Source organism: Oncorhynchus nerka, linkage group LG22 (assembly GCF_034236695.1).
Source record: "Oncorhynchus nerka isolate Pitt River linkage group LG22, Oner_Uvic_2.0, whole genome shotgun sequence".
Taxonomy (NCBI): domain Eukaryota; kingdom Metazoa; phylum Chordata; class Actinopteri; order Salmoniformes; family Salmonidae; genus Oncorhynchus; species Oncorhynchus nerka.
In genome coordinates, this window is record NC_088417.1 from 84,082,921 (window position 1) to 84,108,687 (window position 25,767).

Here is a 25,767-nt window from a genome sequence, read left to right on the forward strand (position 1 = left end):
GGGGTGGCATCTATAAGTCTAAATATTCCTGTCACATTGCACAACCTTGTGTCATAATTACGTACAATTCTGGCAAATTAGGCGGCCCAAACTGTTGCATATACACTGACTCTGCGTGCAATGAACGCAAGAGAAGTGACACAATTTCACCTGGTTAATATTGCCCGCTAACCAGGATTTCTTTTGGCTAAAGGTTTAAAAATATATACTTCTGTTTATTGATTTTAAGAAAGGCATTGATGTTTATGGTTAGGTACACATTGGAGCAATGATACGCACCGCATCGATTATATGCAACGCAGGACACGCTAGATAAACTAGTAATAGCATCAACCATGTGTAGTTAACTAGTGATTATGATTGATTGATTGTTTTTTATAAGATAAGTTTAATGCTAGCTAGCAACTTACCGTGGCTTCCTACTGCATTCACGTAACAGGCAGTCTCCTCGTGGAGTGCAACGTAATCAGGTGGTTAGAGCATTGGACTAGTTAACTGTAAGGTTGCAAGATTGAATCCCGAGCTGACAAGGTAAAAATCTGTTGTTCTGCCCCTGAACGAGGCAGTTAACCCACCATTCCTAGGCCGTCATTGATAATAAGAATGTGTTCTTAACTGACTTGCCAAGGTAAATAAAGGTGTAAAAATATATATATATATTTTTTTTCAAATCGGCCAAATCGGTGTACAAAAATACCGATTTCCGATTGTTATGAAAACTTGAAAATCGGCCCTAATTAATCGGCCATTCCGATTGATCGGTCGACCTCTACTTTGAACGTTTCTTTAATTGCACTCGCAAAAACCATCAAGCGCTATGATGAAACTGGCTCTCATGAGAACCGCCACAGGAAATGAAGACCCAGAGTTGCCTCTGCTGCAGAGCATTAGTTAATTAGAGAGTTACCAGCCTCAGAAATTGCAGCCCAATAAATGCTTCACAGAGATTAAGTAACAGACACAACTGAACAGCAACTGTTCAGAGGACACAGTGAATCAGGCCTTCAATTGCTGCAAAGGACAAAGGACCACTAAAGGACACCAATAATAATAAGAGAATTGCTTGGGCAAAGGAACACGAGAAATGGACATTACAACGGTGGAAATCTGTCCTTTGGTTCAATGAGTCCAAATGTGAGATTTTTGTTATCATCCGCCAAGTCTTTGAGAGACGCAGAGTAGGTGAACGGATTATCTCCACGTGTGTGGTTCCCACTGTGAAGCATGAAGGTGGTGGTGTGATGGTGCTTTGCTGGTGATACTGTCAGTGATTTATATAACCAGCATGGCTACCACAGCATTCTGCAGCGATATGCCATCCCATCTGGTTTACGCTTAGCGGGACTATCATTTGATTTTTCAACAGGATAATGACCCAAAACACACCTCCAGGCTGTGTAAGGGCTATTTGACAAAGAAGGAGAGTGATGGAGTGCTGCATCAGATGACCTGGCCTCCACAATCACCCGACCTCAACCCAATTGAGATGGTTTGGAATCAGTAAACCCGCAGAGTGAAGGAAAAGTAGCCAACAAGTGCTCAGCATATGTGGGAACTCCTTCGAGACTGTTGGAAAATAATTCTAGGTGAAACTGGTTGAGAGAATGACAAGAATGTGCAAAGCTGTCAAGGCAAAGGGTGGCTACTTTGAGGAATCTAAAATATTTAGATTTGTTTAACACTTTTTTGATTACTACATGATTCCATGTGTTATTTCATAGTTTTGATGCCTTCACGATTTTTATACAATGTAGAAAATATATGTATATTTTTTTTTAACTTGAATGAGTGAGTGTGTCCAAACTTTTGACTGGTACTAATATATATATATATATATATATATATATATATATATATATATATATATACACACACACACTGCTCAAAAAAATAAAGGGGAACACTGAAATAACACATCCTAGATCTGAATGAATGAAATATTCTTATGAAATACTTTTTTCTTTACATAGTTGAATGTGCTGACAACAAAATCGCACAAAAATTATCAATGGAAATCAAATTGATCAATCCATGGAGGTCTGGATTTGGAGTCACACTCAAAATTAAAGTGGAAAACCACACTACAGGCTGATCCAACTTTGATGTAATGTCCTTAAAACAAGTCAAAATTACACTCAATAGTGTGTGTGTGGCCTCCATGTGCCTGTATGACCTCCCTACAACGCCTGGGCATGCTCCTGATGAGTCTGTGGTGCAACGTGGCGTTGGTGGATGAAGCGAGACATGATGTCCCAGATGTGCTCAATTGGATTCAGGTCTGGGAACGGGCGGGCCAGTCCATAGCATCAATGCCTTCCTCTTGCAGGAACTGCTGACACACTCCAGCGAAATGAGGTCTAGCATCGTCTTGCATTAGGAGGAAGCCAGGGCCAACCGCACCAGCATATGGTCTCACAAGGGGTCTGAGGATCTCATCTCGGTACCTAATGGCAGTCAGGCTACCTCTGGCGAGCACATGGAGGGCTGTGCAGCTCCCCAAAGAAATGCCACCCCACACCATGACTGACCCACCGCCAAACCGGTCATGCTGTAGGATGTTGCAGGCAGCAGAACGTTCTCCACGGCGTCTCCAGACTCTGTCACATGTGCTCAGTGTGAACCTGCTTTCATCCGTGAAGAGCACAGGGCGCCAGTGGCGAATTTGCCAATCTTGGTGTTCTCTGGCAAATGCCAAACGTCCTGCACGGTGTTGGGCTGTAAGCATAACCCCCACCTGTGGACGTCGGGCCCTCATACCACCCTCATGGAGTCTGTTTCTGACCTTTTGAGCAGACGCATGCACATTTGTGGCCTGCTGGAGGTCATTTTGCAGGGCTCCTCCTGCTCCTACTTGCACAAAGGCGGAGGTAGCGGTCCTGCTGCTGGGTTGTTGCTCTCCTACAGCCTCCTCCACGTCTCCTGATGTACTGGCCTGTCTCCTGGTAGCGCCTCCATGCTCTGGACACTACGCTGACAGACACAGCAAACCTTTTGCCACAGCTCACATTGATGTCCCATCCTGGATGAGCTGCACTACCTGAGCCACTTGTGTGGGTTGTAGACTCCGTCTCATGCTACCACTAGAGTGAAAGCACCGCCAGGATTCCAAAGTGACCAAAACATCAGCCAGGAAGCATAGGAACTGAGAAGTGGTCTGTGGTCACCACCTGCAGAACCACTCCTTTATTGGGGTGTCTTGCTAATTGCCTATAATTTCCACCTGTTGTCTATTCCATTTGCACAACAGCATGTGAAATGTATTGCTTCCTAAGTGGACAGTTTGATTTCACAGAAGTGTGATTGACTTGGAGTTACATTGTGTTGTTTAAGTGTTCCCTTTATTTTTTTGAGCATTGTATATATATATATATATAAATAAATAAAAGGATCCAAAGCAACCTGCCGACACATTGTTTATAGTACAATAGACCAACACAGCCATTGTAGTAGGTCAAAGCTGTGTGCTGGAAAAACTTTGTTGAAGTAGGTATTGTGGTGCTCATGTGAATTTCCGTTATTTTTCAGCTTCAGACCATTGCCTACTTCTCACTTTGATTTTTGTTAAAGGTGCATTATACATTTCCACATTCTTTGACTAACCAAATGACTGTCATTTGCAGTGCTATTGTAACCTACAATCCGGCCTCTGAGAAAAGGTCTGGGCCTTAATGGCACAGGTGGTGTGCTTGCATAACTGCAAGGGTTGCTGGTTTAAACCCTGGTAAGCTGCCTCTAAATAAACTAGACTGCAATAGAGTCTTACATTGTAAAGTAGGACTTCCATTCATATTAAATTTTTAACTCAAAGCAAAACTGTTTTTTAACTGATTGACTTCTGAAAGTCTTAGCTCAGACTCTGATGGTCAGACTTTTACAGTTTGTTTCTAGCCTAAAGCGTTGCAGAGTTATGCATCTTTAAACACTGGTTATCAGGGTTTGGGAGAGGTTGCCAACCACTGCACCCCCCTCCAATATAGGGAAACACTGCAAATAGAGTTAGCTAGTACACATGGGCTAGGTGTCAAGCAGCCAGCTCAGAGTTGTCAAGTGCAATCAAGTAACATGGCAAAGTAGTTGGCCGGAGATCTTTGGGATTAAATGTCAAGAGATGGAAGAGTTGACGATGATGGGAAATTTGGTCAGAACTAGCATGGCATTTTCCCAAAGTTCCGTGTAGGCTTTGAACTAATTGTTTTGTTGAAGAATGTGGGATATATTCAACATTGAGTTGGGGTGCACGGATGCCAACACCACTGTTTGGGTATCCTTGGCTAATGTTAGCTAGTTAGCTAACTGGCATTAGGACATGTGTGAAGTAGCTAGCTAAAGTTAGCTGTGTGAAGTAGCTAGCGAGCTAGGTCAGCTGTTGTCTGGCTCTTGTCGCTAGCTAGCTAACTAGCTAATGACCGAAGTAATCTGCGTAAAAACCTTCCATAACCAAATATAGCTAGCTAGCCAACATTAGCCCTCATCTGACTGGCCAGGCTGGAGTGTAATCAATAGTCCAAACAGTTGCAACTAAAACAAGGGTTTCTATTGGCGTAATGAATACACCCCTGGTATAACGTTTTGATGCTTAGCTAGTTAGCTACAACTGCTGGCAAGCTACCTAGATTATCAAAACAAAACCACATTCAGTGGCTTATCAAATCTGAAAACAGCTCACTAATAACAACCAAACCATTGTTTCATGACGGACAATTATCTGTATGCTAATGACATGAATATAATAAAGGGAATATGGTGCCATCAGGACAATGGTTGCAAAGCTACTGGTAATATACCAAAATTACCAGACTCTTCAGTAAAATAAAACATCTATGGCAATCTATCATAACTTTGGTAATTTATACTTGAATAACTTTTGAAGATGTATTCACATATATTCTTCATGTTTTATATCTGTGTCCATATAGTCCATGAGTTTCTAGTAGATAGACCATAGTTCAAGAGAATATCCTAATTAATGAAAAAAGGATAGTTTTACAGCTTTGTCATCCTATTATAATAATAAGTTCATTACCTGAATGCATCTCTATAGCCTAGGCGTTAACAAAATATTCATACAAATATGATTTGGCCTCATAGACTAGGCCTTGTAGAAAGAGGGTTAATCATGTTAGGTCTGCCAAATTAATGTATCATTGGAAAAAACATACTTTCAATCCAGCCAAAGTATAACCTTTCATCAAAAAATGTTTATAACATGCACAATTAGAAGCATCAACATATATATATATATAGAGCAAGCGTGACTAAATTCGAGCCCAGTAACTTTGCTCGCAGCATCCTCCTTTGATCATCCTCCTTTGATACTTGTCTGGCTGCCACGAAAAGCCCCCACCTGCCGATCTGCAAGAAGTGTGTGCGTGCCACTGGGGATGTACTTCGCTGGACATGCTAGCTGTTCTCGGCGCCGCATCATCACTTCATACGCATTCTGTCGTGGTGTTACCAGTTGGCCCACTACTACCTGGTAGTACTGGTAAAATGTAAGTTATGAATCGCAAATCACCATACAGCTGACACACTTCGATTTCAATCATTTTGACTTCAATTTGGTTGTGCAAAAATACTATCAGCTTGCACAGCGTCTTTGCTGATGAATGTCCTGATCTCTGGCCAGTCAATTTTTTAAATTACATTGTTTTTCCGTCTATTAAAACGCTTCTAATACATCAGAAAATGATGCAATAACCATGGATTTAACTGACTTTGTTTATAATGAGGGACCTCCCACATTTAACATGGACACATAAATAGTAGGAATTTACGGTGGTTTCAGCCATGACCGTATGAGCGAGAAATTAATTATCTGCACGTCGCCTGCAGGTGCGAGCGTGTTTCACTGTCCAATCCGAGGCCCGAAAATGATCTGAGCGCGTGGCCTGAGGCTGTTTGGTCTCTTGGGGATCAACTTGGGAAAGCCTTAAGCCTTAAGGGAGAGCGGACAGCGCTTTATAAACAAAGAGCCGCATATATTGGCAAAAAAATATCAGATCTTTAAAATATTTTTGGGATGTCTGGAGAAAAGTGAGTCGGCATCAGTTAAACAGTAATTCAACTTTGTCCGGCCTCATCTTTAATTATTTCATATATTTTACATGTGATAAGGCCAGAGATAATTAAAGACACCAAAATTCTGGTAGTTTACTGGTAAACTTTTAAAGTTTCCAGTAATATACCCTCCATTTGCAACCCTAATTGGGACCAGGGTTGGGTAGGTTAATTTATTAATATAATCCGTTAGTTACCTGTCCAAAATGTAATCAGTATCTTAACCCTTGAATAACACAAATGTAATCGGATTATCTCCTTAAGAGGTGCAGGTTAATAGTTGGCACTGTCATGAAATTAGATTTTAAGCCTAACGACCACCTTAACCACACTGCTAACCCTAAGGCCTAACCTTAAATTAAGAACAAAAAGCTCATTTTTACAATGGACTTTAGCCAATTTAGACTTTGTAGCTAGCCCATCTAGCGGAAATCACTAATTGGGATGAACATTGAGAGTGAGTCACCCACTACATTCAGGGTGATTCAAGTCCCATTCCAAAACATTACCCAGGCTCTTGGACCACCTTGGGATGGAGTGGGCCTGCATGGATGATGGGCCCTACAGGAGAGGTGCCCCAGTGAATGTTAGCAAATTAGCTGGTGATGTAACAAGGTCAACAGAGGTAAGATAAATAAAGAAAAAAGTTCTGTAATATCTGAAAAATGTGGATGGCAAAGGACATGTTTTATACTTTCTGCACAAGACCTTTGGCCACAACCCACTTACTCTCTAGGTCTTAAAAAAGTTTGCAAGTTGAACCCTGTGTACGCGAGTGGTTTAGTTTACATTAACCTACTGTCAGTGTCCCAGTGTGTGTAAGTACACTACATGGCCAAAAGTGCTCGCAAGTATCTCATTCCAAAATCATGGTCATTAAAAATGGAGCTTCCCCCCCTTTTATTGCTATAACAGCCTCTACTATTCTGGGAAGGCTTTCCCACTAGATGTAAAATTGCTGCAGTGACTTGCTTCCATTTCATGAAGCTCCCGACGAACAGTTCTTGTGCTGACGTTGCTTCCAAGAGGCAGTTTGGAACTCGATAGTGAGTGTTGCAACCGAGGACAGACTATTTTTACACGCTACGCGCTTCAGCCCTTGGCGGTCCCGTACTGTGAGCTTGTGTGGCCTACCACTTCACGGCTGAGCCATTGTTGCTCCTAGACATTTCCTCTTCACAACAACAGTTGACCGGGCAGCTCTAGCAGGGCAGAAATGTGACAAATTGACTTGTTTTAAAGGTGGCATCCTATAACGGTGCCACATTGAAAGTCATGGAGCTCTTCAGTACGTGCAATTCTACTGCCAATGTTTGTCTATGGAGATTGTATGGCTGTGTGCTCAATTGTGTACACCTGTCAGCAACGGGTGTGGCTGAAATAGCCAAATCCACTCATTTGTCCACATATTTTTGTGTATCACCGTGTACATGTGTGTGGTGCTTAGGTTTTGACTACCTGGAGTAGAGGTCGACCGATCAATCGGAAAGGCCGATTAATTAGGGCCGATTTCAAGTTTTCATAACAATCGGAAATCTGTATTTTTGGGCGGCGATTTGCCAATTTTTTTTATACCTTTATTTAACTAGGCAAGTCAGTTAACTAGTTGCTCCTACCCTCTACTTTTTTGAACATTTTGTTAAAAATCGCGCAACATTTCAGCGCCCTGCTACTCATGCCAGGAATATAGTACATTCATATGGTTAGAATGTGTGGATAGGAAACCCTCGGACGTTTTTAAAACTGGTTAAATCACGACTGTGGCTATTACATAACGTGCGTTACATCGGAAAGCGCAGGAAAACCTGATCACAGAAAATGGAAATAAATATCCTTGCGCCACTTCCAGCAATTGTTAACAGTGAGCCGAATTAGATAAGACCGAGCATTCAACTCCCACAGCATCCCCATGTTGTCTAGAGTCTTGAATCCTCTTTGATTCTTGGTTGAACCGAAACAGGGGCACCACTTACCTCCGGTCTCCGCCCAGATCATTCCGGAAGAGCTCTCTTGTGAAATTTTTTCCAAGACGACAGCTAATGATTTTGACATCGCCTATGGATGATTTTTATCGCTTATTAACGTTTACTAATACCTAAAGTAGCATTACAAACGTATTTCGAAGTGTTTTGTGAAAGTTTATCGTCTACTTTTTGAATTTTAAAAAATGACGTTACGTTGTGAAATCGCTGTTTTTTTCGTTTATCACACAGTCTACATATAACGATATCTTGGCTTTATATGGCCCGATTTAATCGAAATAAAGACCCAATAGTGTTTATGGGACATCTAGGAGTGCCAACAAAGAAGATGGTGAAAGGTAATGACTGTTTTCTATTTTATTGTGCGGTTTGTGTAACGCCGAAATGCTAATTATTTTGTTTACGTCCCCTGCTGTGCTTTTGTGTTGTAGTGTATTGGTGCATGCTATCAGATAATAGCTTCTCATGCTGTCGCCGAAAAGCATTTTAAAAAGCTGACTTGTTGCCTGGATTCACAACGAGTGTAGCTTTAATTTGATACCCTGCATGTGTATTTTAATGAACTTTTGAGTTTTAACTAATACTATTAGCATTTAGCGTAGCGCATTTGCATTTCCAAGGCAGCGTCCCAAGTAGAGGCAAGAGGTTAAGAACACATTCTTATTTTCAATGACGGCCTAGGAAGGGTGGGTTAACTGCCTTGTTCAGGGGCAAAATTACAGATTTTCACCTTGTCAGTTCGCGGGATCCAGTCTTGCAACCTTACAGTTAACTAGTCCAACGCAATAACGACCTGCCTCTCTCTCGTTGCACTCCACAAGGAGTGAGTTGCTAGCTAGCATTACACTTATCTTATAAAAAACAATCAATCATAATCACTAGTTAACTACACATGGTTGATGATATTACTAGATATTATCTAGCATGTCCTGCGTTGCATATAATCTGACTGAGCATACAAGCATACAAGTATCTGACTGAGCGGTGGTAGTCAGAAGCAGGCGTGTAAACATTCATTCAAACAGCACTTTCGTGCATTTTGCCAGCAGCTCTTCGTTGTGCGTCAAGCATTGCGCTGTTTATGACTTCAAGCCTATCAACTCCTGAGATGAGGCTGGTGTAACCGAAGTGAAATGGCTAGCTAGTTAGCGTGCGCCAACACTTTGTTTTTTATTATTTAAACCAAATTGAACATGTTTCATTATTTACTTGAGGCTAAATTGATTTTATTGATGTATTATATTAAGTTAAAATAAGTGTTCATTCAGTATTGTTGTAATTGTCATTATTACAAATATATATATTATTATTATATATATTATTATTTTTATTTTTATTTTTTTAAATCGGCCGATTAATCGGTATTGGCTTTTTTGGTCCTCCAATAATCGGTATCAGCGTTTAAAAATTATAAATTGGTCGACCTCTAACCTGGAGTGATGATGATGTTTTGGGCGTCTTTGATCATTTCAACAGTTTGGTCCACGTTGACCTCTGTGTGTGTTCCTACGATCTCCATGGGCTTTCCTGACCCAGTGGATGACGTACCGTACCCACCCAGGATCACATTGGCCAGGGAACGGTTCATGGCCTAGCCAGTGGGAGAGAGGAGAAGAGGGGGTGGAAAGAATAAAAAGCTGCTCATTTCTTTTGAGTCAACTGCAGTTTCAATGAACCCAGTTTCCTTCAGGCAGTCAATGCAGCCAGGAAGGCATTTAAGTACAGTTAGAGTTCCTCCTAGTGGAAAACGGTGGAAGCACAGAAAATGCCACTTGCATATTTCAGCATTTTCAAGGTTTACCTGTATAGTCATGGCCTGATGCTCCCTATTCACCTCATACTATCTGATGTGTGACACATCCTACATACAGACAAAGGATGATATCCTATAGAATGATGAAAGTATAGAGTCTGTGTGATACTTCTAAAATACAGAACTTACAGAGGATGCTTACTTACCACACACATTATGTACGAGAGAATGGCCCCTGAGGAGCCGATGAGGGCGCCTACGATGGTGAGCAGGTTGTTGTTGAGCAGGAAGCCCTCGGCACATAGGGCCCAGCCAGAGTAGCTGTTAAGCACCGTGATGACCACCGGCATGTCTGCACCCCCGATGGCTGCTGTCAGAGTCAGGCCCTATGAGAACAAGACCACCGTTAGACTAAAGGTTCATATGGCATTGGGGTTAATAAAGCAAGACATCAATTCGTACTTTCCTTCATATGTTGCTAAATTGAATATATTGCCCATTCAAAAGAAGGTATACAAAGATAATGTTCCACATGTGCGTAGTAGGCCTGGCCATATATAAACGCACATGTAAGCATTTTCCTGAATCATTTTGGCATAAACAGACAACACCCTGTATTATTGAACGGAAAATAGCGAAATCTGATCAGGTAGTAGAAATGTTGTGTATTTAACCCCTATCAGATTGCAGTGGGCCTCAGTCTACTCATAAGGCATTTGTCAAAATATGGAGTTTTCATTTCAAGGGCTCTCTATGATATCATCCTAGTGTTACTCTCAAAGATACTGACCTCAGGGAACAGTTATAACCAGAGCCAGCTACCTAACATTATGTAATGATCCACTCCATCAAAAAAAAAACGAAGACTTGAACAGTATCAGATTTCCTTTTAAAGACATTCATGCTCAGGCACAGGTGATTGTTTAGCTACACCTTAATATCAGTCAGAGTGATGCGATATTGTATACGTAAAAATGAATATCCACTGATTTACTCAACATCAAAATGTCCTTGTTACTGACAAACCACATGGAGGACTGAGCAGCCAACATTCACAACAGTTTTAACCAGAACCACCTTCTCGCAGCGCTGCTTCAAAACCTAATCATCTTAGTTAGGATCAATCCATAATATGATGATAGATGGAAGGCTGTGTGTAATGCTTCCAATGAACTCTCTTTCAGGGCCAACAGTTGAGCAGGATCGAGAGGAGAGCACGTTTTATTGAAGGATAGCTGAATGAACCTAAGCCTACCTTAAAATGGGCTAAAGCACAGGATCCCAATGGCACAAATAGGTAAGACTTCCATCCTATTTCTAAAGGTTCAGTTCAAAGGCCTTTGTTTAGCACTGGTCAATCCAGGTTGGTGGATATTAGCCGGGCCATAGATATAGAATTAGTAGAACAGGAAATGCCCTCACACCACAACAATTTCACTGTACCATCATGACTTCAAACATTGTTTTGAATGGGGGATGTCCATTCCAGTCGTTCTATTTCTATGTTTAGAGCAGAGAAGGCGTGTAGATCATACCATGACGGCAGAGAGTGCGGACACAGAACCCAAACAGGTGATGCCTGTGGTGTAGCTGGGGTCCAGCATGTAGGGGATCATCAGGCCCACACTGGAGGCCATTAGCCCAGCATTCATAGCATGGCGCCCGGGAAGATGGAGGGGGGTGGAGCTCAGCACACCTGGAGAGAGGAACACAGTAGGCATGGAGATAGAGCTAAATGCATGTCAGGATTTCACTATGTGCTGTCCATTTAATTTATGATGTACTTTGTTTACAAGTATTCAGCCCCCAACCACAAGACACATACTGTATGGACTAAAAAGAGAGTTTTTTTTATTTTTTATCCCTGATATGATTCAGCCCTGGGCAGGCAGGTACAAATATAGCAGAGAAATAAAGTTACCTTTTTTAAATAGATTTTGATTTCAGAGACTAAAATGTGTGCAGCTGAGGCTGTTTCATGCTAATTTAAAACAATGCATGTTGACAATCAAATTAACAAAGCTTGCACCTGGATTCCACCATCTGTGATACAGGCCACATTTTAATGTTTCATTTACTTCTTGTTTTGAATGCCTTTCAAAAGTACCCCCCAGAAAAAAAGGAAAAAAAGTATAGCATGAAATGGCCACTTTTAATCTTATCAGAGCAGGTTTTCCAGGTTCCAGTGAGACTGGAGTGGGAATGCTCCCTGGGATAATGCGTTCCAGCTTTCGGGAACAAGTGGAAAATGACTGTGGGTGGAGGGGCTAATTAGTGCCAAACAGAGAGGTTCCGCCTGGCCTAGCTTTGAGCAAGAGGGCCTGGGTGGCACAACTGGGCCAGGGGACTGATGCAGAGTGGGTTACAGGCCCTCAGGTATCAACCAGAAGGACCCAGACCACTATTGGTCTACTACTAGTAGTACTGGATCAAACCCCAGCTGCCTGGAATAAGATGTGGTGCCCAAGAGCAGCAAATTCCTAAAACTTTAGGAAAATGTCTGTGTGTGATATATATTAATAATAACATTATGGACAAATGAATCAAACCAATGAACCATGATGTTGAATATGTATGAGAAATATAAGTATGATTTTAAGTGCCTCATTTGCTGACAGGAAACTTAGGTAAAATTGGAACCTTAACTCATGGCGTGCTTGGCCTAGGATTGCCTAAATTCCTACCCTTTTTCACTAGCAGCTCCCAACAAAAACACCATCCCGCTTCCACCACCCCAGTAGCATAACATTTTAAATGTAATGCATCTTCCCAAATCGCCCTTACTCACCTTGCAGTTTCCCATAAGCTACCAGGGATCCACTAAATGTAACCCCTCCGATGAAGGTGCCCAGGTAGGCGATGATCTTGGTGAGGTTGGCAGACGGGTCGGTAGCAAAGTGAGGGTACTCTATCATGTACTCTGCCACGCAGGTGAGCACTGCAGCCAGACCCACCAGGCTGTGGAAGGCAGCTACCAGTTGGGGGAGGTCGGTGATCTGGATCTTCCTAGCAATACCCAACCCTGGGGGGCAGAGAGGATGACAACCAGTCAACACACGCACGCAGCAGGGTTTCCACTAGGAAAATTTGGCAGTGGACAATGTGAATTTACCAGATATTCATAATCATTGGGTGCGTAACACATTAGAGCGGTCCAACCACAGTGCTCAAAATCACATATAGATTATTGTAATTCATTCATAGAAATTAGCCTGTAAAGTTGTAATAAAATAAAGTAGAACGATGTTCTTATACCAACATGACAGGATTTATTGAAAAGCACAACATTGTGCCCGTTGCGTCTTCTTCCCTGAAATAAAAGTTATATAGAAGGGAAGGACAGAAGGAATCCAACTTTTGTCAGATTTAACTTTTCGTAGCAGGTTAGGAGAATTAGGTTAAGAAAAGGGTTAACTAAAATGCTAAATGTTTTTACTTTTGACATTAATTTGACAAAAGCTGGATCCCTTCTAGTCATGACTGGGCCGGCTCGCTTCACTCCCCATTCCTGCTGTGATCAAAATCACAGCAGTGGAAGGGGACACTTGGCAACCACAAAATTAAGAAATTATAAAACTGATGTTGGACAATCAAATTCGATATGTAAATAAACAAAGTTAGTTAAGGCTGGTTCATTGAGCGAAAGCTTATTTTACAATGCTCCTGTGAAACGAGGCCCGCCACCATGCATTTATGAAAGCACGTTTCCAAATTATAGCTCATTCTTTTTACAGTTCTACTGGATGATATTAATAAATGTGATGTTTATTTTGATAGCAATTTGAACTATCGTGGGGTCGTGGCTCATGTCATGTCTAATTTACGTGGCTTATTGATAACTTTCCTACTAATAGGCAGTTGGCTGCCTAGTGATTACAACATTGTAACTTTCCAATTTGAATAGTTAACAAAAATGTTTCATTTCCAAGAACAACTGAATAAGCTCAACTGATATGAACCAATTGCACATGATACCAGTGGCGATCCGTCATTCAAGGCTGGTGGGTCAGAGCCCCATCTGTTTTGAGCCCCACCTGTTTAGCTAAAATAAAATTTTGCCTGTTATTTTGGCATTAATACCTGTCACATATCAGTTTGCAAACAATGTAAATAAAAAATTTAAAAATCCACACACAAACATGGTCTCTTTGTTACTTTCTAAGGCAGGTCCATGCAGATTTTTTTTGTGCTTCACAACAAAAAATATTTTGCATCTTCAAAAGTGGTAGGCATGTTGTGTAAATCAAATGATACAACCCCCCCCCCAAAAAAATCTATTTTAATTCTAGGTTGTAAGGAAACAAAATAGGAAAAATGCCAAAGGGGGTGAATACTTCGCAGCCACTGTATATGCCACCTTTATTTATCCTATAGTTCTGACTTGGTGTGCATGGAGAATACTGTAGTAGTTCATTTCAAAAGTGCTGACAAAATAGTTATATTGACTACGTCCGTCTTAACTCACTCATTGTCTTCATCGAAAGTACGGATTGCCTCTTATCCGCTCATTGTTCCCTTATGCCAAAAGGTTTGTACAGGTATATCTCAATTGTCAGTAGAAACCACATGTGTTTAAGCAAGTCAGCCATATCAGCTATGTTTTTTTTAAAGGCAGTAAATTAGGCTGAATGAAGTGTTTCGCTGCTAGACAAGGCTCTGCTGATAGCCAGGGCTACTAGTGGTAAGGATTCACTCCAAGGTGCTGAAAAGAAAGCTCTGCTGTTCGGACAGATTTATGTAGGCCCTAACAGTTTGTGGGCACCATTTGTCACAGTTCTAATGCAATTAATGTATTGTTGAGATTGCCCGACCAAGATTTACATGCTAAAATCACCACTGCAAGATACACATCATTATCATTATTCTAATTTACTTGCATTTGCAGCAGACCTTGCTTGACCTGCTCAAATTTAAGTCAAAACTGTCCAACTCCCTGGATCAACTTGCGATGCACATCAGCCTCATTACGTTGTCCCTCAATAAGGCGCAATCTGGAGGTCATCTTTACTCTGTTTTAGAGAAAGAATCCCCTCTCAACAGGCACATTAGAAATGTGGATAATCAACTCAATCTTTGCTGTCCTTTATGGGGAGTAAAAATAGAAACACCCAAACCTAAGCATCTTGAGGATTTATTATCCTATGAAGCATATTTGCTTTTGAAGTTGGAGAAAATCGACTGGTATTTCCATCAATGAATAAAAAGCATTATTTTGCATTGCATTTTTCTTCTCCCGGACATTTTGGCCGGCAACAATTTTATTTATCGGCTAAAGGAAACCCTGAACACATGCAATCACACGAGCCAACACACACTAAAGGATTGCTGGGAAATGGGTCATCCTGAAGCACAGGTGTTGCTGATGAGGGTTGTTTGGGGGAAATTCCTTGTTTGTGAGTGCACCTCAGTGTGTGTGTGTGTGTGTGTGTTCTTCTTAAAGCCCTGTAGACATGGGAGGGGTTAACAAGAGCATCTGGAACAGGGCTAGGGTCTGAATCGATGGTTTAGTCTAGGTTCCAGCTTGATTCCAGGAAAGATTTACCATGAAGATGGACGCAGAGCTCCAGAGGTCTGCTGGGTAATACTGGTGATTCAGACATAATGGTGACCATTACCTTGGCACCACTGTAGTACAGCAGTTGGAAGCAGACCACCACATGAGGACTACAGACCACCACCTGCTGTTAGACAATATGTTCAGACAGAACATACAAATGGCAGACAAATTTAATTTACTGCCACACACTTACCAGCGGTGCCACCCACAGCCATGGCGGCACTCATCTGTGCCAGGAGTTCCGGGGTGGGCTTCAGGAAGCCCAGGGTGGCAGCGATGCCCCCCGCCACCCCCATCATACCCAGGGCATTACCCAGACGGGCAGTGGACTGGTTAGACAGACCAGCCAGGGCTCCCACACAGCACATACCAGAGCCCAGGTACATCATCTACAGAGAAAGGGATAAACACACAGCTGCATGTTCAGGAGGGCACACTATACTATAGCAACAAGTATTTTGCAATTCTAAATTGGCCAAGTCTAGGTAATGCATGCCTGTTTAACTCTAGTTTTGTGCCTACTTAAAGGTGTACTATGCAGAAATGTTAGAACCAGAAGCTTAGAAATAGCGCACAAAGAACAGATATACTGCTTCTTAAGACTTGCTTTCAATAAAAATGACAGATCTATAACACACATTTCTATGTTTATTTGGTCAGGTCACCCAGAAAGTTACATATTGCAGCTTTAAAAACCTACTGAACACAACTACTAACCCCGCCACTGGTTTGGGGGTTAGGTGATGCTCACCTGTTCAATGTTGTAGCCAGCCTGCATGGCAACTCCATAACCCCCAACGAACACCCCGGTGGGCAGTAAGTAGAGATAGTTGTATTCTGGAGGGTCAGTGGGACGCTTGAACATGTCCAACATCTTCTTGGTGACCAGGAAACCACCTGAGAGAGAAAGAGAACAAACCCCGTCAAACTCAACCTGGTAGACAACGGTCTGCACATGCGCTCTTTGCAACCGCTTGGCATCTGACCACAAGGCATTACAGCGGGTAGTGGGTACGAACTCCCTGCCATCCAGGACCTCTATACCACGCAGTGTCAGAGGAAGGCCCTAAAAATGTTCAAAGACTCCAGCTACCCGAGTCATAGACTGTAATCTGCTGCCGCACGGCACCGATGCACCAAGTCTAGAATAAGCAGGACCCTTAACAGCACTACCCCAAGCCATAAGACTTCTAAATGGTTAGTTAACCAAATAGCTACCCGGACTATCTGCATTGACTCTTTTCTATTGACTTATCACATATGCTGCTGCTCCAGTTTATTATCGGTTATTATATTCCTAACTATACACAGTGTACAAAATATTAAGAACACCTTCCTAATATTAAGTTGCGCACCCTCCTTTTGCCCTCAGAACAGCCTCAATTCATCGGGGCATGGACTCTACAAGGTGTCGAAAGTGTTCCACAGGGATGCTGGCCCACTCCCAATGCTTCCCACAGTCGTGTCAAGTTAGCTGGATGTCGATTGGATGGTGGACCATTCTTGATTGACACAGAAAACTGTTGTGTGAAAAACCCAGCAGCGTTGCAGTACTTGACAAATTCAAACCGGTGCACCTGGAACCCACTACCATACCCCATTCAAAAGGTAGTTAAATATTTTGTCTTGCCCATTCACCCTCTGGCACACACACAATCCATGCGTCAATTGTCTCAAGGCTTGAAAATACTTAATTAACTTGTCTCCTCCCCTTCATCTACATTGATTGAAGTGCATTTAACAATAAACATCAATAAGGGATCATATCTTTCATCTGGTCAGTCTCATGGAAAGAGCAGGTGTTCATGTTTTGTCCACTCAGTGAACATACATATCTACCTCAAATACCTCGTACCCCTGCACAATAACCTGTGTATATAACCAAGTTATCAGTACTCATTGTGTATTTACTACTACGTGTTCTACTTTTTTATTATTTCTCTATTTTTTTCTCTCTATTTTTGGGAAGGGCTCGTTAATAAGCATTTCACTGTTAGTCGACACCTGTTGTTTAAGAAGAACGTGACAAATAAAATTTGACTTGAATGCTTTAGGCATAACAGGGTGAAGACCGTAATATTTCAAATATTATTTATTGCACTCTTATTTGAGTAAGTCATTAAAACTGCACACAAAAGGTTAATGTAGTGGTCAGGGGGTTTCTTGGTGGGGTCTCTCCCGATATAAACGACCAGACGGAACACTTCATTCTGTTGGGGCGGATCACGTTACAGTCCTCTGAGTTCTCTTCAACCCCACTACACCCAGACAGGTTATACACTGGCTAACATCTGTCCACTTCAGCTCTATGGGCTAATTTTAGCCCAGCCCAGACCTCAATCACTTAAACACACGAATAATAAAATAAAATAAATTCAGACTAAGGCTTAGAGTCAATACATTCAGATTCAAGAATGAAAAGGGCAGGTATTTAAGAAAAGCAAGCGCAGGATTTTTCCATGCTCCCACTATAAAAACACATGGAAATACAAAAGACTCTGGCTAGAGCCAGAGGAAGAAAAAACTATTCCTCGACCCCTGTCGTATAAGGACCAGGTAGTCTATAAAATTCAGAGCTAGTTTATGGAAACTAATATTGGAGGGTCATTTTTTGTGTATTCACTTGACAATATAAAACTTGTAGAAGAAGGGGTAGGAAAACAGACGGTGGAATGTCAGTTTTGATGTTAGTTAGGGTTTATGGGTGGCGCGGTAGACCACTAAGAAATGTTGCGTGTGGAATGGAAACCAACCGGACCATTAAACTGAAATTAAACATCTGCTCTTTAAATAAAATACATACATACATACATACATACAAAGAGGTGGACTTCAAGCACGCTGGAACACATGCACAAAAGAGATCTGAGAGTTATTAACTGGTTATTACAGCAAATGGCAAAAATCTGCCATAATGCCCCAGTAACAGGGCTTTAAATCCCTGCCGTGACCTTTGAACCTGCTAAGTAATCTGACCTATCAGAGGGCCCTCGCACACACTGAGACCTTTGGACCTCTGCAGCTTTTGCCTTAGTGGCTGTCTAGAATCATGTGACTTTTCTGAAACTACCGTTAGTGACATTCCCTAATTTCTTCTCAGCAGAGCCAGACTAAGCCTGGTTTATAGCATGTCCGGTGCTCTTTTGAAGATAACTCCGTAATTTCCAGTTCAGGTGTGGAATTCCTTATTTCCCACCTGAAGTGAGTCAGGGAACGTGTGCTCTCACCTGAACCATGGACTAATTAACTTCTTGGTGACAGGGGGGCAGTATTGAGCAGCTTGGATGAATAAGGTGCCCAGAGTAAACTACCTGCTACCCTATTCCAGATGCTAATATATGCATATTATTAGTAGTATTGGATAGAAAACACTCTGAAGTTTCTAAAACAGTTTGAATGATGTCTGTGAGTATAACAGAACTCATATGGCAGGTGAAAACCTGAGACAAATCCAACCAGGAAGTTGGAAATCTGCGGTTTGTACTTTCATTTAAGTGATTGCCTATCCAATATGCTGTGTCTATGGGGCCAGATTGCACTTCCCAAGGCTTCCAGCAGATGTCAACAGTCTTTAGAAAGTTGTTTGAGGCTTCCATTGTGGAAGGTTGTCGAATAAGAGCGGGCGTGCCGTTCCTTTTTTTTCCTCTGTAATGAATATGCTTATTGAAGATTTACTACAAAAATACCCTAAGGATTGATTGTTAACATCGTTTGACATGTTTCTACAAACTGTAATGGAACTCTTGAATTTTCGTCTGGATTTTGCGCTCGCGCATTGTGTCTTTGGAAAAGTAAACTAAAAGCACAAACAAAACAGAGGTATTTGGACATAATCGAACAAAAACATTTCTTGTGGGAGTCCTGGGAGTGCATTCCGACGAAGATCAGCAAAGGTAAGTGAAGATTTATAATGCTATTTATGACTTTTGTTGACTCCACATTTGGCGGGTAACTGTATGGCTTGCTTTTGTGGCTGAACCGGTTCTCAGATGATTGAATATTGTGCTTTTGCCATAAAGCTTTTTTGAAATCTGACACAGCAGTTGCATTAAGAACAAGTTTATCTTTAATTCTATGTTAAAACATGTATCTTTCATCAAAGTTTATGATGATTATTTCTGTTATTTTATGTGGCTCTCTGCAATTTTTCTGGATGTTTTGTAGGCATTTCTGAACATGGCGGTTTTTGGATATAAATATGAACTTAAAAACATACATGTATTGTGTAACATTGAGTCCTGGGAGTGTCATCTGATGAAGATCGTCAAAGGTTAGTGATTCATTTTATCTATATTTCTGCTTTTTGTGACCTCTCTTTGGTTGGAAAATGGCTGAATGCTTTCTGTGAATAGTTGCTGACCTAACATAATGATTGATGTTCTGCTTTCGCCAAAAAGCCTTTTTGAAATCGGACACTGTGGTTGGATTAACGAGAAGTGTATCTTTAAAATGGTGTAAAAAAAATTAATTTGGCGTCCTGCAATTTCACTGGCTGTTGGCGAGGTGGGACGCTAGCGTCCCGAACGATCCCAGAGAGGTTAACGGTCACAAGTTAGGAAGAGGGCACAGTGGAGCAATAGCCTTACTTCACCTGCCACGATGCTATACCAGTTTTTTTAATAGATAGTCAAGTGAAATAAAATGTCCCTAAAGGGTCTGATATCCTTGTCTCTAACGTATTCGAAGATCTTATATATGGGGACGAAGGGGATACAATGTTGAGGTAATTGAAGCTCAGTTTGTCTGCTCCATTCACTGTCTTTTTTCACAGTTACTGTCTGGTTTAGTCCAAAGAGTCACTCACCAGCGATGTTGACAGAGGAGATGAAGGCAGCCGCGACAGCCAGGGTCTCGGCAGAGGAGGAGGGGGCGTAGCCTCCCCCCATGAGAGACAGACCGCCCACAGCTGTCAGACCTGGGGAAAAAAGAAGAAAAAAAGCTTAGATCACATGGCAACCCTTTCCATTCTGATCTTTTGCACAATTGGCAAAAAAAATGGAGGATCAGAATTGGGCTATCTGTGTAAACAGCCTTAGACCCACATGTGTTGAACTGATGACAAAATAACAGTACAAAACAAACAATTATTGATTACAGTTTACATACAGAAATACATTTAAACAATTTGAGTTTCACAATTCCTGACATTTAATTCAAGTAAAAATTCCCTGTCTTAGGCCAGTTAGGATCACCACTTTATTTTAAGAATGTGAAAATGTCCGAATAATAGTAAATGATTCATTTAAGCTTTTATTTCTTTCATCACATTCCCAGTGGGTCAGACATGCTACCAAATACTAATTGAGTGTATTGCCTTTAAATTGTTTAACTTGAGTCAAACTTTCCGGGTAGCCTTCCACAAGCTTCCCACAATAAGTTGGATGAATTTTGGCCCATTCCTCCTGACAGAGCTGGTGTAACTGAGTCAGGTTTGTAGGCCTCCTTGCTCGCACACGCTTTTTCAGTTATACCCACAAATTGTCTATAGGATTGAGGCCAGGGCTCTGTGATGGCCACTCTAATACCTTGACTTTGTTGTCCTTAAGCCATTTTGCCACAAATTTGGAAGTATGCTTGGAGACATTGTCCATTTGGAAGACCCATTAACGACCAAGCTTTAACTTCCTGACTGATGTCTTGAGATGTTGCTTCAATATATCCACATAATTTTCCTCCTCATGATGCCATTTATTTTGTGAAGTGCACCATTCCCTACTGCAGCAAAGCACCCCCACAACATCATGCTGCCACCCCCATGCTTCACGGTTGGGATGGTGTTCTTTGGCTTGCAAGCCTCCCCCTTTTCCTCCAAATATAACGATGGTCATTATGACTAAACAGTTCTATTTTTGTTTCTTTTTCTCCAAAAAGTACAATCTTTGTCCCCATGTGCAGTTGCAAATTGTAGTCTGGCTTTTTTATGGCGGTTTTGGAGCAGTGACTTCTTCCTTGCTGAGCGGCCTCAGGTTATGTCGATATAGGACTTGTTTTACTGTGGATATAGATACTTTTGTATCCGTTTCCTCTAGCATCTTCACAAGGTCCTTCGTTGTTCTGGGACTGATTTGCACTTTTCGTACCAAAGTATGCTCATCTCTAAGAGACAGAAAGCGTCTCCTTCCTGAGCAGTATGATGGCTGCGTGGTCCCATGGTGTTTATACTTGCATACTATTATTTGTACAGATGAACGTGGTACCTTCAGGCGTTTGGAAATGGCTCCCAAGGATGAACCAGACTTGTGGACGTCTACAAAAAAATGTCTGGGGTCTTGGCTGAAATGTTTTATTTTCCCATGATGTCAAGCAAAGAGGCACTGAGTTTGAAGGTAGGCCTTGAAATACATCCACAGGTACACCTCCAATTGACTCAAATTATGTCAATTAGCCTATCAGAAGCTTCTAAAGCCATGACATTATTTGCTGGAATTTTCAAAGCTGTTTAAAGGCACAGTCAACTTAGTGTATGTAAACTTCTGACCCACTGGAATTGTGATAGATTATTTCACTTATAATTCACTGTCTGTAAACAATTGTTGGAATAATTACTTGTGTCATGCACAAAGTAATGTCCTAACTGACTTGCCAAAACTATAGATTGTTTAACAAGCAATTTGTGGCATGGTTGAAAAACGAGTTAATGACTCCAACCTAAGTGTATGTAAACTTCCGACTTCAACTGTATGTACCCAATTGCCTTGTCAGACAAAAACAGCTTAATACCATTTGAAGTGCTGTGAAGACAGATATGTTTTACACATTAGAGCACAGCTGTACAGCTTAATGTGGAAATTGTCAGAGCACAGAGGGAATCCTGATCACTATCAGCCCTATATTGACTTACAAATGCTGCCTGCTATACTGTAGTGAACACCACAACAGGCTCGTCAGAGACCGAGCCAGCAGGTTCGTCAGAGACCGAGCCAGCAGGTTCGTCAGAGACCGAGCCAGCAGGTTCGTCGGAGACCGAGCCAACAGGTTCGTCGGAGACCGAGCCAACAGGTTCGTCAGACCAACAGGTTCGTCGGAGACCGAGCCAGCCAACAGGTTCGTCGGAGACCGAGCCAACAGGTTCGTCGGAGACCGAGCCAGGGCCGAGCCAACAGGTTCGTCAGAGACCGAGCCAACAGGTTCGTCAGAGACCGAGCCAACAGGTTCGTCAGAGACCGAGCCAACAGGTTCGTCAGAGACCGAGCCAACAGGTTCGTCGGAGACCGAGCCAACAGGTTCGTCGGAGACCGAGCCAACAGGTTCGTCAGACCGAGCCAACAGGTTCGTCGGAGACCGAGCCAACAGGTTCGTCAGAGACCGAGCCAACAGGTTCGTCGGAGACCGAGCCAACAGGTTCGTCGGAGACCGAGCCAACAGGTTCGTCAGAGACCGAGCCAACAGGTTCGTCAGAGACCGAGCCAACAGGTTCGTCAGAGACCGAGCCAACAGGTTCGTCAGAGACCGAGCCAACAGGTTCGTCAGAGACCGAGCCAACAGGTTCGTCGGAGACCGAGCCAACAGGTTCGTCGGAGACCGAGCCAACAGGTTCGTCGGAGACCGAGCCAACAGGTTCGTCGGAGACCGAGCCAACAGGTTCGTCGGAGACCGAGCCAACAGGTTCGTCGGAGACCGAGCCAACAGGTTCGACGGAGACCGAGCCAACAGGTTCGTCAGACCGAGCCAACAGGTTCGTCGGAGACCGAGCCAACAGGTTCGTCAGACCGAGCCAACAGGTTCGTCGGAGACCGAGCCAACAGGTTCGTCAGAGACCGAGCCAACAGGTTCGTCAGAGACCGAGCCAACAGGTTCGTCAGAGACCGAGCCAACAGGTTCGTCGGAGACCGAGCCAACAGGTTCGTCGGAGACCGAGCCAACAGGCTCGTCAGACCGAGCCAACAGGCTCACAGTCATGCGTTTTGTGTTTCTGTATGACTGGGTGAGATTTTCCTGACTGTCCCTTTCTGGAACTACACAGTAACAATTAGTCACAGACAGACAGACCAGGGGTTGAAATAAAAGGTGCATTGCACACTACCTCAGTGTCACAGGAAATGCATACAGCAGGCAATTAGAATTTTCTAACCTATTTACACACTCAAAAAGCGAGACATGCTGTTCACTCACACTATCCTAGACACGTCGCCTACAAGGTGAACTTTGAAACCTTTATGCCATCAGATACCCACCTAAAGTTTCCCTCCCTTGAAAAAGAGGGTGATTTACTCCACCCTCAATGTGAGGTTACATTTGGAAGGGGCGTCATAATCAGGCCATTGAGATCACAGACATAGGCAACCTGACTAAATAGACACCAATACCACCTACCTCCTGCTGACTTATCAAGACAGCTCTTAGATAGTCAGCCAGTGATATCTATGTTGATCACATAAACCCACACACAATAGAGATGAGGTCCCATGGGAGGTGCATAACATCTCACCTAGAGCAGACTTCAGAAAGGACAGACTTTTTCCAATTGTGAGTCAATAGTTTCAGGTAGATTAAAGAGACTGTCAAGAGACTGGAGGATGGCGCCATAACTGCCATTGGGCAAAACCAAAGGTTCCCTATCAAAAGTAACCCAATGCTCTAGACTGAGTGACACCCACTTCTCTTTCCCTCATGAGAATACGAAATTCCATTATGCTTCACTAACGTCTCTGGCTTTTTAAAACTTTTTTACATTTGGCACAACAATAAGAATTCCAATGGCTTCAAAGTTTCCACTTCTTTGCATGACCAAAATAAAAGGCATTGTTTAGGTAATGCCAAATATGCGGGGAACACACCCAAGAGTGTGTTAGGATAGAGACTGACTAGGGTGGGGAGGGTGTGTGTGTAGCAGTGATGGGAGGAAGAAAAAAATCATAGCTACATATTTCAATATTCTTTTTCGACAATATAGCGTATTTGACTCCTTTTAGTCATCCCTAATGTAGGTAGCTTGCCTAGCGGTAGTCGGCTGTGCCAAAATTCTGATATTTTTCATCGTATAGCTTGTTCTCCTTTTTAAAATAGTTAGCCAACATGTTTTCAGCACTTTTATTTCCCTGACTTATCAAAACTAGTTCTCATGCTCTCTCGTCTCTCTGCAGCAGACATCAGTGTTGTGTTCGAGACCACCTAAACCGATTCAATACCAAGACCGAATCGAGTCAGAGTCAAGACCGAGAGGGGGACGAGGAGTCTGAGACAGAGTCAAGACCAGAAAATTGCGAGTCCAATTCAAGACCATGACTGTAATTTTGTCAAGTCACCACCATAAGAGTTCAAAATATCCAGTATTTCTGTGTTCATATTTCAGGAGAACATATGGATTCTTTAGACATTCAGAATGGTGAACAAATGCATGCTGAGGGCAAATAGAGCCACTTTACAAGTTGTTACTAACCCAAACACAGTGGGGAACAACAAGGGCCTTCTAGCCCATCAGGGAAGAGCTAAGGATTTATAAAATAATACAATAATAATAATAATTTCAATGATGTTCTGCTTTAATCCCTTCAGTTTTTGTTGGAAAGGGATAACTAACACTGGAGAAAAGAATATCAAAATCAGGATTTGTTTTGGTGGTCTCTGGGGAGATAAATCAAGTTAGCTAAATCAGCCATTGACTAGGCCATCTGCCATTCAACTGTATTTGGGCCAAATTTTGGAGTGATAGCAGAATCAACCAATCCCATTTTGACTTGTAATGGGTGGCACCGTTTTTACAAAAACCTTCTGCCTTCTCCAAGGCCAACAGGTCACTGCACAATAGTGAGCTGTAGTTCTCACGGTCTAGCTAGCTTTTGTTTTAGCTTAGTTTGCAGTTTCAAATGATCATCATCTGATGAGGAAAACTGTATTTATTGCAGCTTGGTTGCTGTTGTTAGCCATCTCTTTGAAAATAACTTGTGTGTGAAACATTGTTGCATTTAAATTAAACTTTAGATCACCGGTTACTTTGCGTGCTGAACATTCATATGTTTTTTGCAAGGGAAAGTAATAGTTGTCCATTTTGATTGGGAAATGCTTAGCCTAATGGTTGTGTTTTTGTATTCTTAGGATTGGGACCTACTGGCCTTTTATGTGAGTGAATGACTGCTTATCCTTAAACCTCATGCTGTGTGTGACTGATGTCTTTCTAGCAGCCTTATGTGTCTCACTAAAAGTGCACTCTCCTACATTGAGCGTGCTGGTATTAAGGTCACTGTCCTTTCAGCATCCTTTGACGTGTCACTGTTGGTGATAGTGAGGGCGTTAGGCTACCATAAGTTGCGTAAGCGGTTGTAGTTGTTGGCAGCATTATCTGTATGGGTGTTCTCTCTGTGTGAGTGGCAGCCTGAAGCTCGAATCCGCCTCAGGGCTGTTTGATTCAGTTGGGGGCATTAAGTGATGCTATGTTTCTGTTTGCTACAACGTGTTGGACAAATTGTTTTCCCCACTGA

At 42.3% G+C, this 25,767-nt stretch overlaps 1 protein-coding gene across 1 annotated transcript in view; it reads right to left on the bottom strand.

Annotated features, from left to right (window-relative positions):
• The window catches only part of LOC115105884 (NAD(P) transhydrogenase, mitochondrial), a 74,779-nt gene that overhangs the window by 16,207 nt on the left and 32,805 nt on the right, over nucleotides 1-25,767 (bottom strand). Inside the window, exons 11-17 of the mRNA XM_029628352.2 lie at nucleotides 20,154-20,264; nucleotides 16,101-16,246; nucleotides 15,543-15,738; nucleotides 12,581-12,814; nucleotides 11,328-11,488; nucleotides 9,999-10,178; nucleotides 9,471-9,630 (exon numbers count right to left, since the gene is read on the bottom strand). Of these exons, the coding sequence (XP_029484212.1) occupies nucleotides 9,471-9,630; nucleotides 9,999-10,178; nucleotides 11,328-11,488; nucleotides 12,581-12,814; nucleotides 15,543-15,738; nucleotides 16,101-16,246; nucleotides 20,154-20,264 (1,188 nt within the window). The remainder of the gene's footprint in view (nucleotides 1-9,470; nucleotides 9,631-9,998; nucleotides 10,179-11,327; nucleotides 11,489-12,580; nucleotides 12,815-15,542; nucleotides 15,739-16,100; nucleotides 16,247-20,153; nucleotides 20,265-25,767) is intronic.